At 40.2% G+C, this 25,145-nt stretch overlaps 2 protein-coding genes across 4 annotated transcripts in view; one reads left to right on the top strand and one right to left on the bottom strand.

The window, feature by feature from the left end:
- Positions 1-591, top strand: part of STXBP3 (syntaxin binding protein 3) — a 43,673-nt gene extending 43,082 nt beyond the window's left edge. For both annotated transcript variants that reach the window (XM_090048762.1, XM_090048763.1), the window contains exon 19: positions 55-591. In XM_090048762.1, the coding sequence (XP_089904888.1) occupies positions 55-152 (98 nt within the window). In that variant the 3' untranslated portion in view covers positions 153-591. The remainder of the gene's footprint in view (positions 1-54) is intronic.
- A 145-nt stretch (positions 592-736) lies between these two features.
- Positions 737-25,055, bottom strand: AKNAD1 (AKNA domain containing 1). Of its 2 annotated transcripts, none has more exons than XM_090048761.1 (20): positions 24,803-25,055; positions 22,835-23,286; positions 20,965-21,024; positions 20,450-20,501; positions 20,061-20,212; positions 19,893-19,946; positions 19,075-19,208; positions 16,346-16,514; positions 15,561-15,733; positions 15,087-15,189; positions 11,382-11,488; positions 10,647-10,750; positions 10,381-10,522; positions 9,781-9,893; positions 8,472-8,576; positions 8,273-8,377; positions 7,390-7,479; positions 4,914-4,989; positions 4,111-4,252; positions 737-2,130 (listed from the first exon to the last, which is right to left on the bottom strand). In XM_090048761.1, the coding sequence occupies exons 2-20, from the start codon at positions 23,213-23,215 to the stop codon at positions 2,002-2,004; spliced, it is 2,391 nt and encodes a 796-aa protein (XP_089904887.1). In that variant the 5' UTR covers positions 23,216-23,286; positions 24,803-25,055; the 3' UTR covers positions 737-2,001. The 2 variants fall into 2 exon arrangements, with proteins under 2 accessions (XP_089904887.1, XP_089904886.1); XM_090048760.1 differs by having other exon boundaries at positions 22,067-23,286; positions 24,803-25,053.
- Between the last annotated feature and the right edge of the window lie 90 nt (positions 25,056-25,145).

Here is a 25,145-nt window from a genome sequence, read left to right as displayed (position 1 = left end):
GTATTATCTGCAAGTCAAACAATTATAATAATCCAAAGTATTATGTTTTACCAGGTTCCACACACATTTTGACACCTAAAAGACTACTGGATGATATAAAGAAAATTAATAAACCAAAGGATATAGTCTGCATTAAGGATGAAACAAAATAGTAATGTTTCAGGTGTTATTTCAGTGGTGCCTAACTATAAAATTTATTAAGAGATCTCATAATATAAATCATATGTATATACGTTTATTAACTTTCAAATGCTGTATTCAGGACAGTACGTTCTCCCAGATAACAAAATAACTTTTTATAAGTGAAATTTGCTGCTTTTGCCGTTTTGGAGACGGGCAGGGAGTCTAACACTTTGGTATAGGCAGCAGTTGACTAAAGTGCGTTCTGAAAAGGGCATGTTTACTACTGTAACAAATTATGCTAAATTTAGAAATTGTGTTTGTATATAGACTCTAATGATGTCTTCAAAAACTAAGTTTTTTCTATCTTGGAAAAAGGAGAGTTTATTGCTGAAAAATGACTGGAATAAAAGAATCTGGCTTTATGTAGAGGTTTCAGAGGAAAACGAAATATAATATATGTTAAGATTATTTCACACAAGTGCAATGTGTCATCTAACTATGAGAGTTTTATGCAACATGTACAGTAATTAACTGAAAAATATATAGTAAGAAATATAAACACTCTCTAATGAGCATCATTTTGTGAAAACTCATAGGACAGAATATTAATCGGATATACCTATGAGACAACACATATCTTCTGAGTGGGAGTTGTGTGGTGGGGTGAAAGTTAATAAGTGACATACTACATGCTTGTTACTCTCAATAAAATACTTCGGAGAATGATGGAAGGTTTGTATGAAACCATAAAAAATATTTGATGGGATTTGTCCCTACAGAATTTCATAGAAAAAACGTACCGCTGAGAGCTCAATTCTGTTTGCTGCTCTGTGTGTGAAGTTCATGTATTTTTGTGTGTAAAGTAAATGGTCTTTTATCAGGTAATAATGCAAACTCTGTAGTGCCATTTCAAAGACATTACAACATAAGCTGGAAAAAGTAGTATATCTCTTGCTCCTTTCTACCAAAGAATTACGAAAGGGCCTGTATCATAGTCTGTACAACATGTCTCCTCAGCAAGATGTGGCCAACTTTAGTACTAATCTAATGCGTATTGTTTAAAAAAAAAAAAAAGTCTCCACCAGGGTGTGTCTGGATAGCTAAGACTGATTGATATAAAATTAATTGAATTGTGTTTTTAATTGTTTTACTTTTTGAAAATTGACAAATTGAGTTGGTCAGACTTACTCTTTTTAATGTTCAATTAAATATGTGAAAGTGTCTTCCAATGCTAACGGGTTCTGCTCTTCTAGTTGAATACAGAATCAGCAAGAAACAGCTTAATGTTTTAATCTAACTACTACTTTTATAAATTCAACAATATCATGGACTGCATTCAGTCTTTTCAATAAAATTTTGAACACAGTGTCTGTCTTTTCATGGAGATGGCACTTAGCCGGCCCTTAAAGGATTTTTTTTTTAAATCCTCTACATGTTGGATAAATAACTTCAGTGTTTCTAATGGAAATTGGGCAGCTTACTTTCAAAACAGTCTCTCCATAGAATTATAGGAAAATAGGTCTGGAAGGGATATCAGGAGGTTACCTAGTCTGCCCTTCTGCTCAAACCATTGTTTGTTAACCTCCACTTTAAACTTTCAGTGACAGAGATCACAATGCCTCTCAAAGAAACCTGTTCTGGTGATTATCCACTCATTGTTTAAAAAGTTCTTCCTTTCATCTAGTCTGAATATGCCTTAGTGCAATTTCAAAGTTTGTTTCTACTAGTTCTGTCTCTTCCCCCCCCCCCAAACACATACACCTCAGTGGAAAAAAACAGGACTGTCTTTATATAATATAATTCAGGTGTCTTTTTCTCATGTATCCAAGACCAGCTGCACTCAGCTCCTAGCAGGAAGAATGCCAGTGCTTGAATAGCTTAAAAACATTTATTTTGATGAGTTTTAACTTTAGCTAGATCTTCAGAAACTGCTTGTACCATTCGTTCTGTAGTTTTCTTCAAGCTGTTTGCTGTCTGTATGGCATGATCCAAAGTAGAGTTTAAAATCTGTTGGAACCAAATCATAGTCAAACTGTTATAGATATTTATTTCCCTGGCAATTTAAAATATCCCTTTACATACAAAACAGAATTGTATTGTGTTAAAAAATGAGACACAGCATTGTCAAGTGACACCTTTAGGACTGTCCTGCAAACTCTGGGAGAGAAATCAGGTAGTGTGTGTTAGGGTGAAGTTTACATGCAGTGAGGCAGAGATTAGGGGAAGTCTGGGGATAGTACCATAATCTAAACAGTAGGGCTGTGCACAACACTATTGTTTTGTTTCGACGTCTGTTTTACTGTTTTGTAGGGGGAGAGTTTCGTTTAGTGTTGAAGCACTGTCCCGTTTCCTTTTGTTGAAATGGTTTCATTGTTTGACATTTCGCCTGTAGGCTATAATGGGGAATCATGAAAATGCCTAAAATTTGGTAATTTCTTGCCTGATTTGAATGAACAGTACAAGGATGGTAGCCCCTTCTGAGGGCATGAAGCCTGCCAAGGACATAGGTGCAGAGGTTTCTGGGAAACTGTACCTCAAACTGGTCAAACCAATAGTACAGACACTTGCCGGCAGCATCTTGTCATGGGTGTGTAGATCGGGGGCTTGCACCCCTGGGAGGGCTGTGGGGCTTTGCCAGACTCTTGCCAAGGGTGCGAGCACCTGGATCTGTGCCCCAGTGAGAGAGGTCTTGGGCTGCAGCAGCAGCAGTAGTCTTCTTCGGTGCTAAGTGCAGCCTGTGCCCAGCACCAGTCCCAGGTGAACCAGCAGCCTGAGCCTCCTCTCATTGGGGCTTGGGTCTGGGGACTCGCACCCCCAGGAAGACTGCTGGGCTCTGCTAGATGAGAGAGAGCTCAGGCTGCTGCCTGGGACTGGCATTGGGCACAGCCCGCACCCAGTGCTGGGGAAGATTTGCTGCTGCCACCAGTCCTAGGTGGCGGCGGCAGCAGCCTCTTGTCATCTGGCATGCAGATCTTGAGGCGCACAGCCCCGCAGGCCTCCTGGGGTTGTGAGCCCCAAGTCTGCATGCCAGATGACAGGAGGCTGCCGCCTGGGACCGGTCCTGTAGACCAGTAAGTCTGGCTTCGAAACTTGAAACACTGAGTGCCCTTGTTTCATTTCAAAGCCTTTTGCTTCATTTCAATTTCTTTCTGTTTTGAGTTTGAAACATGTTGAAACAGCTTTGAAACAAAGGACCTAGTGAAATTTTCCACATCCCTACTAAACAAGCCCCCAGGGCTACTTGACTATAGAGCAGGGCTGCCCAATTGGTTGGCAGTTGACCACATCCAGGCCCCAAGGGGTTAACCTGTGGCCCTTGGGCTCCCAGTTCCCCAATGGCTCCAGCTCCTGCTGCTGCCACCATTGGAAACTTTGGGCTTGGGAGGCATCTGAGGACCCCATGCGGTACAGCAGGTTCACACCTGCCATGTGATGCTGGGGTGGAGGGCAGCATATGGCAGTGTTCAGGGCATGGGAGATCTGCTATGGTGGCCATTGTGTGCAGCACAGCATGGCATGTGGTCTGGGAAGTGTGGCTCCCAGCCATTCAAAAGTTGAACAGCCTTGCTATAGGGCAATAAGCAGCTCAAGACTGCCATCATGAAGACGTGACAGCCATCTCCTGTCCCCCTAGGCTACCAGTTCTGAACGGTCCATTTTAGAAGCTAAGAGTCTGCTCTGTCAGTTCTCTCTGTGGCTTAATGTAGAAATTATTTAGCATGCATTTATCTTAAATGAAAACTTACTGAAGCTAAATGAAAAGGTTGTTACGTGAGTTTGGCATAGTAGGTTGGTAAATTGCATGCATTTGTAGTCAAAAGCCAGTGACATTCCCCACCCCACCTTGTTGGGCAACAAGTACAACACAAGTTATATCATAATTTAATAGTGTCTGCGTGGGATTTTAAAGACTGCCACTGAAGGCCAGTCTGACTTATTCCCCCAAGTTACCTAGATACCTTTGAAAATTTCACCTTATTTTTTTACCTTTGTCTTGGTATCACTGTTGTATCTATTTCCAAGCACTGAATTACTACTATGACTCTTCCTGATAGCTAAATATTGAGGTGAAAGGATAACTGTATCATACATCCTTGAGTACAAGGCTTTGGGAACCTCCAAGTTTTGTCTAGAACAGAAAATATGGAATATTCATACAAACGCTTTTTTTTTTTTTTTTGTAGTGACCAAAACGAAATCCTATTTTCAAACAATACTGCTTTTTTATATTGTATTACTTGTTTAATAATAGCATATTATTGGTGTGTTACATTTATGCTATGTATACTACAATCACAGATTGATAGTTGCTTGATGTGGGGGTAGGGAATCTGGTGTTTTATAGACAGGTATGTTCATTAGAACATCCAGTGGTGCCTCCTTTGAAAGAGAAGGCACTCAGTATTAAAAATGTTTAATTTGGAATATCTCCAAATTATAGTAAAATCCTACTTAACATAAAATCATAGCAGGTTTCTATGAGCAGATAAAATAGAGAACCACTTATATTATCAAAGGAATTAAAAAACAAAAGACTAGACTATTACATTAAAGTAAGTACTGCAACTCATTGCTACAGACATCTGTCACAACCTGGCTTGCCTGATTAGAACAAATCTAACAAAATCTATACAGTTTTTCTCCTTGTACATACTGTGCTTTCACTAGCTACAATTTTAATATGCAAAACAGAATTGCATACATGCATACAAGTGCTTTCCATGCATGCTGCATCTTTTAATAATAATTTTCTGTGGTAATATTTATAGCAATCAACTGCTATCACTTACTGTTCAGAAAGTCTGCATGCAGATTGATCTGGCTGTTTGTTTCTGGAAACACTTTGGGCAGCAATTCTTTTTTTCTCTGAAAAAGATGAAATTTTGAGGCCATAGTCACCAAGTAAGGTACTGTAAGTCTACAGGAAACAATAGCTAATGTTTCATGTATGACAGAATAGGGTTTTGTGGGGTGGCTTTTTTTTGGGGGGGGGGGGGAAGGGGAGGAGGAGGTGGTATATGCTCTCAATCTGCATAGCCCACTACAGTAATGAATAGACAGATTAGCAATGCACTTAGGCTTCAACAATATTAAAATTGGAGCAAGTGTTTCTAGTACAAGCAGATATCATCCTGGAAGATCTGCCTTGCAAGAGAAACTCTCCCAGAATAAACTGTACACTACCCTCTTGGCCTGGTCTGGAGGGGGGAAAGGGAACAGCACCTGCTGTCCCCTGCCTCTTCCATTAACTGTGGACTGGGCTTGCCCTCAGCCTAGTTCCTGGCCTCTCTGGCTTCCCCTTGCTACCCCTGCTGCCCAGCTGTGTGATGGGGAAGGAAGGGTGACTTCCATGCTGGCAGTGGCAGGAAGCTAGCTCAGGGAAGCTTTTCTTGTCCCAGTTGCCAGTACTGCTGGCTTCAAAGGCCACATGTGCTGCCCAGCTGGGTGGCACATGTAGCAATTTAAGGGTGCCTATACGCATGCAGTGAGGCTGCTTGGACATACTGTAATTAAAGCCCCCAGAGCATCATATGTATTGGTGTTTCCACATTGAAAAATGGTGGCGGGGGTGGATTAACTAAAGCTCAAACAGGCTTTAGTTGAAGTGCCCCTGCCACCACTTTTTTTCATGCAGGGATGCTGAAACGCATGTTGCCAGAGTCTGCTAGAATGTAATTACCATGCTTCAGCAGACTCCAGCATCATGTGTATCAGCATTCCCCCTCTAATTGAAGTGCCCCCTCCTTCCTCGGAGAGCATGTGTATAAATGCCCTAAAAGCCTATGAGGCGAAGAAAGTCCTCCCAGGAGCAGTTGGACTGGGGAATAGACTTGTCCTCATCCTCACTCTCCTCTCAGACCTGGTTTTGGGAAGGTGCAAGGAGCAGGGAAAAGGAGCCGGTTACAGGCTAAATGCCGCTCTTGTTTCTTCTCTTGGAAACATTTCTAGGAATGGACATTTCTCAGAAGTTTCCACCGCTAAAAATGAAAGTCTCCCCCCCCCGACCCAACTGTGTCTCTTGCAGCGTTGTACAGTTAGTATTTCACTTGGTAAAACCAGTGATATGTGTTTTTTTAAGTGCTATCCTACAGCCTCTGCTTTGGGGATTGTTCTGTGATATAACATTTATTAAACTAAAAGGTTTTTCTAATCAGTCATGGGGAGCAGTGCAAAAAGCATCTCCTCTGCTTTACCCATAGAATTACTAAATACCAACAAAAATACCTAGAAAAAGATTTATCTGCTAATTCAAGATGTTGTGACTCTTGAAATCATTGCTGTTTTTCTTAAAAGCCCAAATTGTGTCTAGCCATAATATATTTTGTTCTTCCTGTGCTCTTTTAATTAGTCTTTTTCATTAATCCTTTTCCCTCCATTATTATTTGTGGGGTTTATAAACTGTGGAAGTCTGACCAGTGTCTTTACTAGTCATAGAAAAGAGGCTATTAAAGAGATTCCAGAGGTCCTCCAACTATTGCAGGTAAATGAAAAGGAAATACCATATTTCAGGTATTAAGTTAGTAAAGTGCCTAATATTTGGATAACAAGACAGAAAGTGGAAAACACTTCAAGACTATTCTTGACTGATATTCCTTAATACAGTAAAAGCTGCCTTAACCAGCACCTTACAAGCCGGCACGCCAGCTTGCAAGGTAACAACGAAACTGGAAGTGCCCACTGTGGCACTTCCGGTTTCGCCAAGTTCCCACAGCTCAGGGCAAAGCAGCCTGCGCTGCTGAGCCCCCAGGGCATAACAGCCTGCGTGGGGCCCGCCACCTTGTCCCTCAGGTGTGGCAGGACGGGTGGCAGCCCAAACAGGCAAAAACGCCCGTTGGGGCCTCTATTAACCAGCATATTTTGTTATCCGGCACCCCCCCATTCCCTATGGGTGCAAATAACAAAGCTTTTGCTGTAATTAGTAAAAACAAAATGGCCTGGTGACCAATCAAAGTGGCATTCTATGAACACAGTTTTTGAAGCGCACAGAATCCTTCATAAAAATATAAAGCCCATTTTCTAGATGCATTTTTAAACATGCCAGTAACAATGCTTGCTTCTGTGTTGTCCAACCAACAATGTTTCAAAACGCTGAGCTCTCTCTCCCTTGCCTTCTCCTAGACAAAACCATTCCTTGATTAGATTTCAGTTTAGTATTGTACACTTCAATATACTGTCTACACAAAATCTCTTTTAAAAGTTGGTGCTTTTACTGTGTAGACTGTACACCAAACATTGTAATGCAATTAAGTCAGTGGTATTATTTACCAGTAGTATCTTTGATAGATTCGTGGGTGCTTTCATTTCTTTGACAATGGATGCATATATTTGTACTCCAATCCCTGGACTGTAATGATGCTGAGGGCAAAAGGAAATTAATGACAGCACAGCATAATCATAACAAATGCATTAATTCTATGTATCACTTGCACAGCATTTTATATTTCAAAATATTGGTACTTTTATCCAAGTATTCCTCCCTGAGAAACATAAGCCAGAGTGAGAGACTTTAAGATTGCTTTGAGTGATCAACATTTCTGAAAATAATCAGGCTGTCTGACTTGTTGAAAATCATACAGGACAGTGGCAGAAGCTGAAATAAAAAAAAAAATTAGTTTATTTTCATAGAACTCTGCAGTGGCCCAAGAGCAAGTGGTAGTTGGCATAGTGATACCTAAGATTTCAATATTTTAAACATGTTGGTAGAAAACGTGGTGCCATCCTGTTTCACGAAGAGACTACTGTAATTGACCCAAAAAAAGTGAGTCTCTAGGGTCTGTTGCTTAGACTAGGAAGCACTTGTGTGACCTGAAAAGGGATTCTGCTTTATTGCAATATATTTAGTCGCGCTGTACTCATGAGTTGAACTGCTTGTGGGATACACTCAATGTATGCATATTTCATGACCATAGGTTTACATAAGGACTTTCCAGAGGACAAGCAACTATTTATGTAAAGGTGGATTTCACAATCTTTCCCTGAAAGATCTATACTATACTGAATTAGTCAAGCCAACTTGACCATTGGCATTAATACGACTCCAACTGTTTATATGGAAGCTGAGGTTTTCCTTTTGCCATTACAGATATAGGCTGTAATACATAAAGCTTTGCTTGTGGATAGTAGTCTTTCAGTAACACGCTATACTCACAAGGTGAGCTGATATTTTTGTTTCTGCACATGGCACAGGACTGAATAGATTCTTTGTGGTTCCTACATTTAAACCAATCTCTGCTTCCTGTGTTGCATCTGAAACCTGAAAATAAGAAATGTTATAATTGTAAAAAAAAAATTACACAATAAACAAAGTTTTCGTACAAACCTTTTAGTAGTTTTGACATCATGTGTACCTTTGGTTTGGTGTGGCTTATAACTTTTAGTCTTCTGTTCCATAAAGTCATCACTTGGTGAATTATCATAAGAAGCACAGTATGAGAAGTCTTCTGAATCACTGCCTAAATCAAAAGTTGTATCAGAAGGTGCCTAAAATAAAGTTACAGATAACATGCTGCATTACCTAGTCTATGTATCCCTATGGCTTCTACCAGCATCTGATCAGATCACACTATCATGTAACAAATTTCTTTTCTTAATATTCTTCATATGTACGAAGTAGATCCATTTTCTAGATAGAGAATTGAGCCTCCTCATATTAAGCGACTTCCCTGAAGACACAAAAGACATCCTTGAAAAATCTGCATTCAGTTCCCATTTTGACAAATCTCAGGTGTTGGGCAAAACGAGCCTTCTTCCAGCAGGCAGTCCTACTGAAGTCAGATTTGGGGTATGTGGTTTTTGTGTTTTAATATTTTAAATTGCTAAGTATTGGAGCACTTTGTAGAACCACTGAAAATGAAGAGGACTATGAAAGAAAATGTAATAAGATAACGCCTTATTCTAACTCATTCACATAACAGTACTACCCATAGAAGTACCAGCACTTCTATATAATCTCTATATAGACATCACAGAGAAATAAATATCAAAGGTAATTCAGAGAAACAGGATGCCCACATGCTCAGAACTGAGACTGGCCCCAAAAACCACTCGAGCCACAAGAGTACTCTCAAAGAGTAGTACTTGACAGCAGAAATAAACACCCGTTGTCCTGACTCCAATGCCAGTCTTAACTAAACTACTGACAGATATGGCATCTGCCTTACTCTGAGACAGGGTGGTCTCTGGTGTGGGTCCAATGGAGCTATACTGCTAAGGTGGGATATGAGGGATCAATATGCTCCCAACCCCAAGTAGGACAATGAATGGCATAATGAATTGAGGTTTCTTATAAAAAGCCTCTACCCTACAAATGATCATTTAAAACCTGTTCAGTTTAACAGCCTAACCAGTTAAGTTTGAAAGAAGTCCACAATATCTTTTAAACATGCTCTGGGAATGTGTGAGCACAGTTGTGAATGTGTATAAAAATCTGCATGCATGTGTACAAAGACTTGTGTGTGCATATCAGTATCTTAATTCTGGAAATGTTGCAGTTGCAGTGTTGGAAGTTCATGCAAAAATGTCATTCTAGTGAGTGTTGAGTTTAAAAGGTACACAAACATGTCTTCATATTCTGCAGACCTTGTTAATGTTACAGTAACTATTCATCTTACAAGGAATCAATATTACACAGTTCTGGACACTGCCATTGCTACTTACTCAGATTAGTATCTGATAAATCTAAATCCATTGCTTTTTCCTGAATGAAGGCTGAATGCTGTCTGCTTACTGACTCTCTGCCATCAGTTTTTCTATTCTCCATGTTCGTTCTTCTGTATGTTTTAAAAACAGTACAAGGATTAGATTTTAACAAATAGATAAAAACCTTTATGGATAATAAGATGTACATTTAACATTTTCTAATTTATTCGTTTAGGAAAAACAGTTTGATTCATAAAGGAAATGTGCCTAAACAAGATTACTGAGCTTTGAAGGACAAGATGAAACTTAGGAGTTTGAGTAATAATAACTAAACAAAAAAATCTAAGCTGTTAATTGCAGCATGAGTCATGGCAATAAGATCTGATTCAGCTTAACTTTTTAAAAATGAGTAATCCTTTTCTTGTTAGCAAAGCACATAAATGTTTGAGCAGAAACACATGCATCTGGGCATGCCTTTGCCCTAGACAAGTACACACAAATAATGGTAAGATGACCAGGAACAGTTTAAGTAATCAGTCCCTTAACCAACTCGCAGCATTTTTAATGTTCTTAACTTGTTGTATTGCTTAAGAGATTATATTCAGTTTTTATACTCACTTCTTAACATAAGAGCAAGGTATTCTGCTTGCCTTATTTGACACTTGTGTTTTCAATCTGGGATGTATGATATTATCACATTCATCTGGACAGTTTTCCACTATTTTATGAAAACAGTGATTTGAGGGATGAACTAAATTTCCTGAAGCGATAGAAAAATTAATTGAATAGTGGGTAACTTTTACCAGAATTATGAAATGATAAAATTCACTGAATAACCTGGAAGAAAAAAAAAAAACCTGACAGCCTTTTGCTCTTGCTCCTACCTTGCTCTTGCAGCACTTCTAGATGAACAGTGTTGTGTTCCATATTATACGCATTCAAAAGCTTGGCTTTAGATGGAGATTTCATTTGCCTAAAATTTAAACTGCTGAATAAATGAAACCAGATTTCATGAGAGAATTTCTACAAGTAAGAGACATCAAGTATTCAGCTCAGTTCTATATAACTATACATACCTGGCTCTTTTCCCTTTGATTTGTTATTACTAGAATAAGTCCTTTGGCTTCTATTAAATGTTGGATTTTGTTTTAAATATTTTTAAATAATGAAATAATTCATGACTTAACAACCATGGAATGAATTTATTTCTGTGCAGAGGGCCCACAGAAAACCTATGATTTACTTATGCCCTTTACAGTAATATGCAAGTGGAATTTAAGCCTTGGATAGCTCTCCTGGACTAGGAAGCAATTTACTGAGTGAAATCATGTCTCTGTTGTAGGTGAGAGTTTTAATGTTTTTTCATTAACATCAGAATTTCACTGAATGTGATTAACTGCCTGTGCATCAGGATGATGATATTTTTGCTACCAGCTCCTCCCTTTGGCTCCTGTATACTCAAAAGCAACCACTTTTACTGTAAGATGAGGCCATTGCAACTACTTAAATTTCAGATAGTCACTGTACAAACACATTTGGAGTATAAATAATTACCTATGAATATGCACAAGCATTTAGGAATATTTGCAATTGGTAAAATACATAAAGTGCTTACTTACCTTTCAGTTTTTCCTTGATCAGTAGTATGGTTGTAACTTAACATAGGCTGCCTATGAAGTTCTAGCCCTCTAACCCCATTTTCTGCCTCAGGTGTAAGGAAGTATTGCTGCATCACAAAGAACACATAGTACTTAAGACATAATTATCTGCACTGTTGTGTTCATCTCAAGTATAATGTAAGCAACGTTTATTTATTTCAATATCTTTCTGTGGCTTCAGCAATACTTTTTCATGCTGTCAGTTACCTTCAATTTGTTTTACCACGTACTCACAATTCTGGTTTATGTAAAAGGGCTCTGGATGAAAAAGTGAAGGGGACAGGGGCACATTTGGTGTTCTCCTCTGTCCTTCTGGTCAAGAGGAAGCTCCCTGGTAGGAGTAGACACAACTGGCAGATCAATGCATGGGTGTGCAGGTGGTGGCACCAGCAGGGATTCTACTTAAACCATGGGATGTTGTTTCAAGAACAACTGGTAGGACTGCTAGGAAGAGATGGGATCCACCTGATGAAGAGAGGAAAGAGCATCTTTGCAGACAGGCTCGCTAACCTAGTGAGGGGGGCTTTAAAATAGGTTCACTGGGGGATGAAAACCAAAGCCCTGAGGTAAGTGGGACACCTGGAAGAAGCATAAGGAGGAGGGGGCAACAGGCAAGGCCTCCTATTCTTCCTGAGACAGTGTGGCAATTGGCTACTTACCTCTAGTGTTTCCCAAGCTTTGTGCGCTTGTGTACAGACAAGTAGGAAGAATTGGAAGCCCTTGCACAGTCAAGGAACTACAATGCAATTGGAATAAACAGACTTGGTAGGATAGCTTGCATGACTGGAGCACTGTCATGGATGGGTACAAACTGAGAAGAGGAGTTGTTGTGTATGTAGAAGAGCTGTATGATTGTTCAGAGTTCCAGTATGAAACAGGATATAGGCCTGTTCAAAGTCTCTAGGTTAAGGCTAGAGGGGAGAGCAACAAGGGTGATGCTGTGGTGGGTGTCTGCTATAGACCACCAGACCAGGAGGATGAGGTAGATAAGGCTTTCTTCAGACAACTAGCAGAAGTTTTCAGATCACAGGCCATGGTTCTCATGGAGGGCAATATAGCAGTGCACAGGAAATGCAGGAAGTTTTTGGAGTGTGTTGGAGCCATGCTTTTCTTCACCTGCACTCATAAACACAGAAGATTGTTGGGGGATGAGGGATGTAGAAGTGGCAACTTGGGCAGCAGTGACCACCAGATGATTGAGTTCAAGATCCTGACAAAAGGAAGAAAGAGCAGCAGAATATGGACCCTGGATTTCAGAAAAGCAGACTTTGACTCCCTCAGAGAACTGATGGGTGGGATGACGACTAGGGAGGAGTATTAGTATTGCTCAGTCAAGCAGGGATGAAATCAGGCCAAAGCACAATTGGAGTTGCAGCTAACTAGGGACATGAAGAGTTGCTACAATTATGTTACCAACAAGAGGAAGGTCAGGGAAAGTGGGTCTCTAACTGAATGTGGGAGGCAACTTGGGGATAAATGAGGAAGAAAAGGCTTAAGTACTCGATGCCTTTTTTTTTGTCTTGGTCTTCAGGGGCAAGGTCAGCTCCCAGATTACTGCCCTAGGCAGCACAGTTTGAGGAGAAGGTGAGCAGGGCAGTGAAAGAACAGGTTATGGAGTACTTAGAAAAGCTGGACATGTACAAGTCCATGGGGCCAAATGCAATGTGACTGGGGGAGTTGGCTGATGTGACTGCAGAACCACTGGCCATTATCTCTGAAAGCTCACGGTGACTGGGGGAGGTTCCAGATGATTGGAAAAGCACAAATATAGTGCTCATCTTTAAGAAGGGGAAGGAGGAGGATAAAAGAAACTACAGGCCAGTCAGCCTCACCTCTGTCCCTGGAAAAACCATGAAGCAGGTCCTCAAGAAATCCATTTCAAAGCACTTGGTGAATCCATGCTGACTGCTTCTGATCACTTTCTTTTCCTCCAAGGGCTAGTCATGCCTGACCAACCTGACTGCCTTCTATGATGAGGCGACTGATTCTGCAGATGCAGGGAAAGCAATGGACGTGATATATGTCGACTTTAGCAAGCTTTTTGATACCGTCTCCCAAAGCCTTCTTGCAAGCAAACTGAGGAAGTATGGGTTAGATGAATAGACTGTCGGGTGCATAGAAAGCTGGCTGGATCATCAGGCTCAACGGGTAGTGATCAGTGGCTTGAGGACCAGCTGGTATCAAGTGGAGTGCCCTAGGGGTCAGTCCTGGGGCCAGTTTTGTTCAGTATTTTTAGTAACTATCTGGAAGATGGGATGGAGTGCACCCTCAGCAAGTCTGCAGATGACACCAACCTGGGGGTGTAGTAGATAGGTTGGAGAGTAGGGCTAGGATTCAGAGTGACCTAGACAAATTGGAGGACTGGGCCAAAAGCAAGCTCAGGAGGTTCAACAAGGACAAGTGCAAAGTCCTGCACTTAGGATAGAAGAGTCCCACACACCAATACAGGCTGGAGGTCAACTGGCTAAGCAGCAGCTCTGCAGAAAAGGACCTGGGGGCTCCAGTGGATAGTAAGCTGAATATGAGTCAACAGTATGTTCTTGTTGCCAAGAAGGCTAATAGCATTCTGGGCTGCATTAGTAGGAGTGTTGCCAGCAGATCATTGGAAGTAATTATTCCTCTCTTCTGCACTGGTCAGGCCACATCTGGAGTACTGTATCCAGTTTTGCACCCCTGCACCCCATTTATAGATGGGATGTGGACAAGTTGGAGAGAGTCCAGTGGAGGGCAATTAAAATGGTTAGGGGGCTGGGACACATGACTTATGAGAAGCTGAGAGAATTGGGCTTATTTAGTTTGCAGAAGAGAAGACTGAGGGGGGATTTAATAGCAGGCTTTAACTACCTGAAGGATGGTTCCAAAGAGGATGGCGCTAGATTTCTCTCAGTGGTGCCAGATGACAGAAAAAGGAACAATGGTCTCAAGTTGTAGCGAGGGAAGTTTAGGTTAGATATTAGGAAAAAACCTCTCTCACTGGGAGAGTGGTGAAGCACAGAAACAGGTTACCTAGAAAAGTGGTAGAATCTCCCCAGCCTTGGAGGTTTTTAAGGCCTGGCTCAACAAAACCCTTGCTGAATGATCTAGTTAGGAGATGGTCCTGCTTTGAGCAGGGGGTTGTATTAGATGACCCTGAAGCTCCTTCAGACCCTAACTTTCTATGATTCTATGACTGCACCACATTTGTACATAATATCTATTGCTTACATAAGAACACAAGAGGTGAAATGACTTTTAGAGTAACTTTCAAAAGATCTGCCATGGGATAATGCTTTTTCAATCAAAGACTTTAACAAATGGCCCAAATAATCCCATTTAAAACTAAGCAGTCTTTTGTGTGCTTTCCCCCTGAACACCAAACCACCAGAGAAAGCTGGTTATGACATAAGCAAACACTTTTTTCCCCCAGGGAAACTACACCCACGCATCATGTTTGTTTCACAATCTCAGACAGCAAAACTCTCAGAAAATCTGCTCTTCAGGTTGAATTGTCTTACTTAGCAGTCAGTATGGCAATGTTGTGATATAACGTACTACTTCAGGACAATAACAGTCAAACTGCCATAACACTGGGACAATTAAATATCATCTACTTAAGTTACGCCTTGCATAAAATAGTCATGCTCAATCCAGAAAATATTCACTTAGTCATAGAAGTAGACCGTGTACCATTACATCTGAAGAGTTCTTATTTGCTAGTAATCTGGCTTCTTCCAGAGGCTGAGTATCTTTTTCATAGGCAGATGCATCTCTCTCTCGTAATCTTAACTGACTAGGGGGAAAAACAAATTTCACTTTAAAAACATTGTTTTTTGTAACATCAGTAATATCATTAAGTCCTCCTGTTTCAGAGAACCAGGAGGTAATGTGGTAGATAGAGCCTTTGCTGATCTGTTTGATAATGACAACAGCAGTTACTTTGAATACTGACATCTCTTCTATAATGCAAACTACTGCAAAACGACTATAATACATAATCTTGCCCTGCTACTATAGTTGAAATAGCTCAAACAGTAAGTATTTTCAAGCTGAAATTTCTGTGATGATAATTAAGACTTCTGGTTGTGTGATCTGACATCCCAAATGAGTCTTCTCAATTCAGGGGATACTTGATCAAGCCTCACCCCATAAATGTATACTTACACTTGAGTGAAAGGATCCCAACTGTCATTATATAAAGAAAGCAGACAGTTTTTCTCTAGGGTCACCTCAGTTGCCCAACTTTTTTTTGTGCTCTCATCCTTCTTGTTATCAAGGAAGTTCACTTCAGTAGCTTTCCTTCCTGGAGGATCACTAATGCTTGAGACTAATTCACTCTGTCAAAGTAACCAGTTTATAGACACCTTAAAAATTACAGTACATGCCCACATATTTTGTTTCTACAGTCTCTAGTGACTCATTATATACTCAATAGTTCTACCCTTTAAGTTTCAGAGGAGGACTCTTAAATTCAGATGGCATTAAAAGTGATTAGCATAGTTTGAAAGCATTTAGTGATCTATTATTTGGTTAAATGTGGAACTATGGGAAGCAGTTACATTTCTTTACAATTTTATAATCCAAGTCAAAATGCTACCATAGTTGCAAGCAAACTGTGATTTTTGTGAATCTTGTGCAAGCAGAGTCTTTATTTTCATATGTTTTCTCAATTAAATTGTAACAAATTGCAAAGAGAGAAACTTCCACATTTTCAAAAGTTTTAACTTTTTGTGAATCTGAAAGCATGTCATTTCTTTTCCACTAGAGTTAATTTCACCAAAGCTATAGTCGCATTTAGATTTTCAACAACATGACTAATGAGATAATTAAAAGACTCAGATAATTAGTTCCACTATACACATTTCTGGAACCCCTTGAAGATAATGGGTTTTGTCCCTGTGTAACTGAAAAAAGAATCTGGTCCCTAAATTGCAAGACTTAGGAGTTACCTCAGGAAGAACAGAACAAGATGAAACCACGGATTCACAGGCAGAGACTGAAGGAGATGTTGGAAGCCTTATCAGGGAGGAGGGACATTGACTGCACAAGTTATCATCCATTTTCTCTTGCACATCTTCAAGCAGCATTCCAAGCCTAAATATTTCTCCCTCCACCTTTCTAAACCCAAAATACCAAACACAAAATATTATAATCACCACTTCAATAAACTGTTTTTATTCTTCGCTGAACTACCAAGGTGAAAAGAAAGTAGTCACCATCTATAAAACAAAAACATAACTCAAAGTATATTTAATTAAATCTTCTGAAGTACTTGAATAAACATCTTAATTACACTGTGTCTCTAATACAAGTAATACATTAATTATAACTAGGACACATAAGGTATTATCAATTTCTTAGCATATTAAATACAGCATAGTTGTATTCTGAATATTGAAAAGTTTTGACTAGGATATAAATAAAGTTATTTAATAATGTATTTTGACAGACTTCTTTCCAGCATAGAATTAAGCACTGCAATTTGCCATTACCTTTCTAAACTAAACTAAATTTTAGCCACAAAAAGTTTGGGCTGAGATCTATAAAGGCATTTAGAAACCTATCTGCCTCTTTAAGTACTGAAGTACACCATTTTGGCACTACTGACAGTTTCGGAAGTTCAGCTCAGCTGTAGGCTGACTCCATTGGCACCAAAAGTTTTTGTCTAGCAGTGGTTGCAAAGCTGCTCTGGTTAAGTGTGGAACAACACCAACACAAGTAGCTCAAAGTCCTAGTTCAAACTAAAGTTCTGCTGTTTTCAAAAGATGCATGGTTCATCACTGGACTCAATCCTGTAATCACTCTTAGAGGACACTAAGCACCTTTTATCTGCTAACCCTTGCATCAGGAGGGTCAGAGGCCACTGATAAACAGAGGGGCAGTAGAATGTCTGAAGTGGTATAAAAACTAGGGCTAGTATTAGAGAAGTACTGAGCATAAGCACAAGACAAACAGGATTTTATCTGTTAGGGTATGTTTTAATAGCTTAACTCCAGGAAACAGCTTGTAGCAGAGCACCCAATGCACTGGGAAGTGCCTTTCTCCATGTGTCATCTAGGTGTACACTTAGATATCTAATCCCTTCACTCCTGGCCAGTTTAGGTAGCAATCTGATAAACGTGCTCACTTCTGATAATCCCTTACGTCCTTTATATAGACTGAAGGTAGAGGCTACTGCTTAAGTCAGAACCAAAAATTCCCACGGGCAGCAAGATACACAGGAGCCACTCACAACAATGTTGAGCAATACATAAATACCATATTTACTCAAAGGCAAAATGAGATTTCCCTCCAAACAACACAGAAGGGAAAAAAAACTTCTTGGATTTGAGTACTGGCCCAGGGCAGGTGGCAGCTCAGCTTGCACTTTGGCTTAGTGCTGAAGACAGAGCTGAGCCCTTACCTGCCCTGGGCTGGAATGACTCCTTTGGTGGGGAGGGGGCACACTGGGGTAGACTCCAGGATGGGGGACAGGACCTGCAGCCTGTTCCCCCATCCATTGTGTCCCATGGCTGTGCCTGCAACCCCGTCCCCTACTCCCACCTACAGTCTGCCCCCCACCCTGTGCTCCCCTCACTCCAGCTGCCACTCCCCCATTAGCTTTTGTTCAAACTCTAGGTCCTCCAACCTGAACCTGGTTCAACTAGGAGCTGCTGTTACTTCTCCAAAGCTGGGCTGCTGCTGATTGCCCCAGAGCTGGAGCAAAAAGTAAATGGGGGAGGAGGAGGGAGTATGGGGAGGAAGGTATTGCTTGTGGGGGGGACAAGAGGCAGAGGGACAGGGTTGGGGGCAGGCACAAGGGACAAGGGCTGGTGGGGCAGGCAGAGGGGCCAGGTAACAAGAGGCAAGGGCAGGCAGCAGGCGGACACATAGAGGGCAGTCACAGGGAGCCGGTGCTTTCCAAACCACAGCACTGGGGGGATGAATTTAAGGCAACCTTCCACTAATTAGGTTCTATACAAAGAAAATTTCCCTGTACTGAATCTAATTTTTTTGCGGGGAGGTCATGTTGAAATCAAAGCTGTGTTAGATACAGGTAAATATGGTATGTTTAAGTGATTTGAGATCTGATTGTGTTTAAAAAAGCAATTATAGTAGGTCTCAAAGCACTTTATAGCAATCGATAAGCATAATTTCCCAGTTTTAAAGGTTGGAATTCTCTCTCTCAGAGAGGGTTCATATTATAAGCGTAATACAGAGATCAGAGACTCAGGAGATCAGGTGTCAGTTTCCATTTCTGCTACAGAGTCCATATGTAACTTTGCTAAGAGGCATGGATTTCTTACTGTGGTATCTTTTATTGGACCAATTACATAGCTCGAATAGAATTAGACAAGTTTCTGAATGCAACATAGTCTTAATCTGATGCAGAATGTCTTGCATTCAAAAGACTGTCTAACTCTATCCCAACTATGCAATTGGTCCAATAAAAGATACCATGCTAATAAATTCGTGCCTCTTACACGTTTCCTGGACCATCATGCTATAACATCACTCTAACATGTTCATAACTTTGCCAAATCATTTAGCCATACTCACTTTCTCTTACATAAAACAAGGACAATACATCTTTACTTGACAAGAATTTTGCAAGGGTAAACTAATTAATGTTTATAAGATGCTTAGATAATGGGAACACAAACAAGTACACGTACTGTTTAGTAGCCATATTTCTGACCTGTCAGGATCAAACTCGCCCACACTTATGGGGTTGTGCTTGTAATTCTGTAGCTGTAAACCACGATGTTCCTCTCTAGTGGCTACATATTTCCGTTCCAATGCATCAAGGTATCCCTTTAATTGCTTTAACACCTTAACAAGTAAAAGGTAATTTATTTTTAAATTACTTATTTACCAATGTGTATTTGTATTGATCTAATTATAAGCCTAATTATATTATTACTGAACAAAATAGTTTCACTACTGATTTCACCAAAAGCTTCTTATGGGCATAAGTTGCCCTATCTACTCATGAGGTCTTGCTCAGACAAAATTTCCAATAACTTCCATAACAATTTGACTAAGGGTCTTCATAAACAGTTTCAGGTTGAGATTTTTGTAATAATTTAGAGCAGTGATGCTCAGCTCTCTGGGCTGTGGGGCAAATGAGTGGTCTGGGGTTGATCCCTGGGCCTGATTTTATGTGCAGGGTCAGCATCTGGAGTTGATTTGCAGGGTGAGAGATGACAGCATTAATTGCCGCAACTCTGCCATCAAATTTCCAGACTCACAGGGAGCCCCATAGGGTGGATGACAGCTCCATGGACCAGAGGTTGAGCACAATCGGTTTAGGGAATGTAAATACTTAATGAAAATTCAAAGTTTGATCTTGGCATTTTTTATACTACAGTAATTTTTCCAGGGATACAGCAAAACATGTTTCATTACCAATATAATATGACTTAATGAAAAAGTGAAGTTACCATACTCTTATAAATCTAATGCCATTTAAAGCACATTTCAAATAACTGAAAAACATTAAAAATGTGAATTTACCAGACGATCTTGTGAAGATGGGGCCTGTGTTACACATTTATAAAAATCTTCAACCTTCAACAGAAAATTGGTAACTTTAATATATATAGTTGCAGACTTTCTAAGCAACTAAACATATGAGCATCAGCATCAAACAGACTTTTAATAAAACTCTTTCATATATATTACTTCAGCTCTCAGTTGTTCTGTTTGTTCCTTTAGCATTTGAGACATCTTTTCTCCTTCTGTTGTTTTTTGCAACAAGTTAAGATTTAAACAATGTATTTCTCCTGCTGCACCAGGTGATGGTAATGGTGTGATAATTCTCCCAGACTGTAATCCTACATAACATCATACAAATAGAGGAAAAAGTATCAGTTGAAATTTCCAGATAAAGCTTCCCTGATTACGTAACATAAACATAAATCAGCCATACCCATGTAAAATGAAGAACCTATGTTATTTGCAAAACCAACATAAATTCAACCACTTACAAAGCTACTTAGGACAAACCAAGTATAGGTTGTGCAGAATAGCTAGAGAATTAAATATAGATACTTCAGAAAATATCCCCTTACCTCCTGAGTGAATGGCAAAGTTTGAACTAGGAGACTCTGCAGGAGGATATCTCTGTTAAGAATATATAAAAAGGTCTTCAAAAAAATAAGAATGACTTTCTATATAAATAAACTTGAAAACTGTTTTAATACTGTATATCTGTGCAGAAATTAATTAAGAATGGTTAATTAGAAACAAGCAATGTACGAAAGGTATTTTCTTTAATTAACATATTGAGACGTATCAGGTTTTTGCATTTAAAATATCCATATTCATAGAGCAGAATACAAATCTAAGTGGTAATCATGTGGTACATTTATGAGACATTATTTGCTACTCCCATTGTACAGTGTTAAACACCTAAATCTCTTATGTTGCCAAACATGTCTCCAAAGAATATGTACAAACAAGAAGAGTAGTAAGTGGTAAGTTGTTTAGTAGACTGTGCACTTCCTATCACTCTTAGAGAAAAAAATAAGATACTAAAAGTCTCTTGAAAAATGTATTCAGTTTTATAATATTCTGATAGATTTACCTTATAATCAAATCTCAGATGATCAATATGATTCTGAGTTTCGGCCTGTTTTCTCAGCATCTTACATTCATCCAAAGAAAAGGGAAACAGTTATTACTGTGCTGCAATACATATTTAATACAGTTATACACTAAGGTACTAATCCTTCAAAGAAAAGAAGACCAGATTTATGCATGAGTAGTCCCAAAGACAGATGCTGCTTATGAAAAGTGACCTTTAAATGAACTGCTGTTTACAATAATAAAGGAAATCCTAAAATACTGGACTAAGTAATTTAAAAAGGGACCCACAGTAAGTCAATAAAGGTCATCACAAAAAAGGTTTGGGGAGTTAAAGGGGCAACAACCAAACCACCAATGGCTGACATAGAATCAAGATCAGGCACACTATTAACATATACTTTTAATGATTGTTTTAAATCCTAAAAATGTAAATCTACTATCCCAGTGGTATTCAGCCTCCCAGCCCTGTGAGCTTGGTGAATGGTACAGGGCCAGTTTGCAAGCCAGATCCTGCACCCCAAATCTGGCAGTGTCAGCCCAATACTGCTAGGCCACAGACTGAAACTGCATACTGGCATACATCTAGAATACAGAGCCATATCATCCAGCCTGTGGGGTTCCCCACAGGCGCAGGAGTTTGGCAGTAGAGAAGCAGCAATAAATGCTGCCACTGCTCCCCTGCTGCAAAATTTCCAGACCTGTGGCCATGGGCTGGATAACACAGTTGCACAGGCCAGAGGCAGAGCAACACTAGTGGGAGTTAGAAACACAATATTTTGTGAAGATTTGGGAATCAGAAAATTAAACTGACTATAACCAGTTTCACAGCACTTTAACAGGAAACATTTAAATTATGAATCACAGAGATATTCTGTAATCTTATAAAAGGTTTCTTTTAATTAAAGCTATAGCCTAAAAGCCCAGTCCTGAAACACTTTACTCACGCAATTAATTCTTAAATTAATAGAATTGCTGGCTACTGGAGGACTGTTTGCATAAAGAATGACTTGTGTTAAGCTTTGTAGAATGCTGCACTTAATTTCCACTGACATTAATATTTTATGAAATCCTAGCCAGCTATCTGAAAAGATCTCGTTTACCTCTAGCTGTTGCCCTAGTTCAGGAATAAGCATTTCCTTTTCTTGAATCTTTACTTCACTAGAATCAAAATAATTCATAGTTTCTAAAACATCTTTCACGACTGATGATTTCACAAGCGAATTGGGGGAGGGTTTGGGGTTTTTTATTATGGGAATTGATTTATTATTGTTATTTCCTTTTGGTATTTTAACTTTTGAAGCAACTTTAGAAACGTCAGGAAGACAATAATGAACTTGGCCTTGGCCATATTTAAACTCATGGGATGACACTGTCCTCTCAAACAGACTTTTTTGATATACATGCTCTTTTCTTGTGTTTTGAAAACTGTTTGTATCCTCAGTCCCAGTAAATGATTGGGAATTCTTCTGTATATGCTCTCCCTCATCAAAATGAGAAGCAGCTCCCTTTTCTATAACACATTTATTTTCATCTAGTAGACTGTTATCTTTGTGAACAGCTTCAAATATTTTTTCTTGCTTTATGAAATTATTTTCTTCAAAGGACTTTGCCTGTGCTTCTGCTAGTAAAGTGGGCTTAGTGCATTCTGAAATCCTCATTTTATTCAGGATAGCGTCATCAACACTTTCAGTAAGAGAGGTCTCTGGGATAGTCTCACAATCAATTAAACGGTTTGTACTCAATAACTCTTCTTTGGAAAAATGACGCAAAAGAACGTCAGAAATTTTTGAGTTGGCGAAACGTTCATTTCTAACTGGGCTACTGAACACTCCAACTGTTAATTCCTTCTCAAAAGATGTTCCACTCACTAAAGCATCTCTTGTCATTTCAATTTTAATTCCATTTGCCCTTGTAGCAGGTGGATGGTAAGGAAACACCTTTTCTTGAGGTACCTGTTGCATTTTATAATTTGTCTCTTTTACATGGTTGCTAACTTCAGAATAGGTTAACTGTAAACAATTATCAGATTTCTTTTCGATAAGTGTACAATCCTTCAAGTTATCTGAATCACTGATGTGTTTGTAGGTTCTTTCCAAGTCTCCATCATAAGGTAAGTCTTCTTGCTCCTCATCAGTCGCATCCCCAGAATAGTCACACTTGTCTAAGACTATGTTATTTGTTGAGTTTTTCATCCAGTCAGATTGCCTGCTTCTACCCTTCCTGGTTGGTCCACTTTGATAATATGCCATAAGAATTTCACTGACTGTCAGCTTTCATGTACATTTCGCGTCAGCTTTTGCATTACTGCATGTATCAGATTCTGTAAAATATGAGAAGTTAGGATGGTCTTTATGTACATAAGAACCATACCTAGGCAAAGCATACATTTTAGATCACAGCCTGTAGTATATCTCCATACAAATTGCCAGTAGTCTTTAGTGGGAGACATACACATGAGGAGCCCAATTCTCTTTTACTCAGGTACAAAACTGGATCAACTGTGCTGAATTCAATATAATTTAAACAAAAATCAAATCAGTGGGAAAAGAGGAGAATCAGACCTATACCCTACAGCACCAAGTTAGTTGGACCTTGTTAATTAATCCAGCCCTAGCATTTACAAATCGAATCAAAACAGACTAACTTGGTAATGGGGCCAGGAATAGTACATAATGTTTATAAAGCTACTTTATATTTAACAAGATCTAGGCAAGAATAACATTGATCTGTGTTTTTCCTATACAGAGGACTAATTCCTGTCCATAAGCATAAAAGCAGCTTAACCAGCCGGCTGAGGATTTCCCTAATGTTTAGGATTCACTGGGTGGCTTAGAGCTTGTGTAGGCAGGCTTCTACTCAGGCCTCCCCTCTCTGCCTCTACCCTGCAAGTCTTTGGAGGAGAAGTAGCCATTTTTAAATTGCTCCTTGTTAGCAAAGGCAGACAGAACCTGGACCGGAGAAAGGATACAGAGAAATACTGAAACAATTACATTCTGAATTACTGTTAAACTCCTATGGATGCAGAGTGGTTTGTCATTGGTAAAAAAAAAAAAAAAAAAAAAGCTTTTCTAATTTGTATGAAATAAAAAGCCTTTTTAATTTCATTTATACTTTATACTATTATTTTCATCTCTGTAAGTATTGTTATTTATGGAGTGCCAAAGGACACTGTACACCCATGAACAGAGACAGAAAGAAATGAGTTGGGGCACTAGAAAGAAATGGAGACAGGAGCTACTTCAGCTTTTGATAATCACATGTTCTAACTCTGAGAGGTTTACTCTCTGCCAATACTTTTAAAAGGATTCTGGGAATATGCCACGTCCCAACTTAGCAAACTTGACAAATGATGGAATAGGCAAAATAAGGGCAAAATTCACCCATCAAGCCCTGTTTTTTGCAGTATTGGTTCCAAGCATTTTAGGAGGGATTTTCAAAAGAGACGCTCAGTTTCACCACTGACTTCAATTTTATGCTTTGAAGCAAAGAATTTTCCTAGCCATCTGCATGCAGCACCTAGCAACACAGGGACCTGTTCCGTCCCGGTGAGCGCTGTTTTGATGCTGTGGTAGGAAAGTCCTCCAGGCTGTGTCCAGCAGGGTACGGGGACGCAAAGCAGGTGCATGTCTCCCTGCCGCACCCCGGAGTCATTCTGGAGCTGCTGTTAGCCCTTTTCTCGAGCAAACGCAAGAAGGGAGAGATAAGTGTGGGGGGGAGCAACAGCTACAAAGGGGACACGGCAGTGCCATGCGGCGGGTGGCTTAATTTCTCTCCCTTACTCCGCGCCAGCCCTCCCTCCCTCCCGCTTTTGTGTGTCAGGCCAGGCACCAACTTACTTCCCAGCTTCTCTCGAGGCAGCGGGGAGGCTGCGCCGAGCGGCCCGGGCCCCTACCGCTATCCCCGCGGCTCGTCCTGCTTTCCCCGTGCACGACTGGCGCCTCACCCCCCACCCCGCAGCCGAGCGGCCCCTGCCCTCGCTCCAGCAACCGCGGTGCCGGGTTACGCTGGGGCTGCCTCTGGTTACACCCGCTGTAACCCGGCACCGCCGCCCCATCCCGCCCCTGCTGGCGGCTGCAGCGCGGGGCCGGGACCGCACTCCTACCCCGAAACTGTCAGAGCTGTACCTCAGCTATTCCTACCGCCCCTGAGGGAGACCTGGCCCCACCCCCGTTCACCCTC

The sequence above is a fragment of the Crocodylus siamensis genome, chromosome 5 (genome assembly GCF_052110815.1).
Source record: "Crocodylus siamensis isolate JL-2025a chromosome 5, ASM5211081v1, whole genome shotgun sequence".
Classification (NCBI taxonomy): domain Eukaryota; kingdom Metazoa; phylum Chordata; order Crocodylia; family Crocodylidae; genus Crocodylus; species Crocodylus siamensis.
Note: the sequence above shows the minus strand (reverse complement) of the source record. Positions and strands in the feature narration are given on the sequence as shown.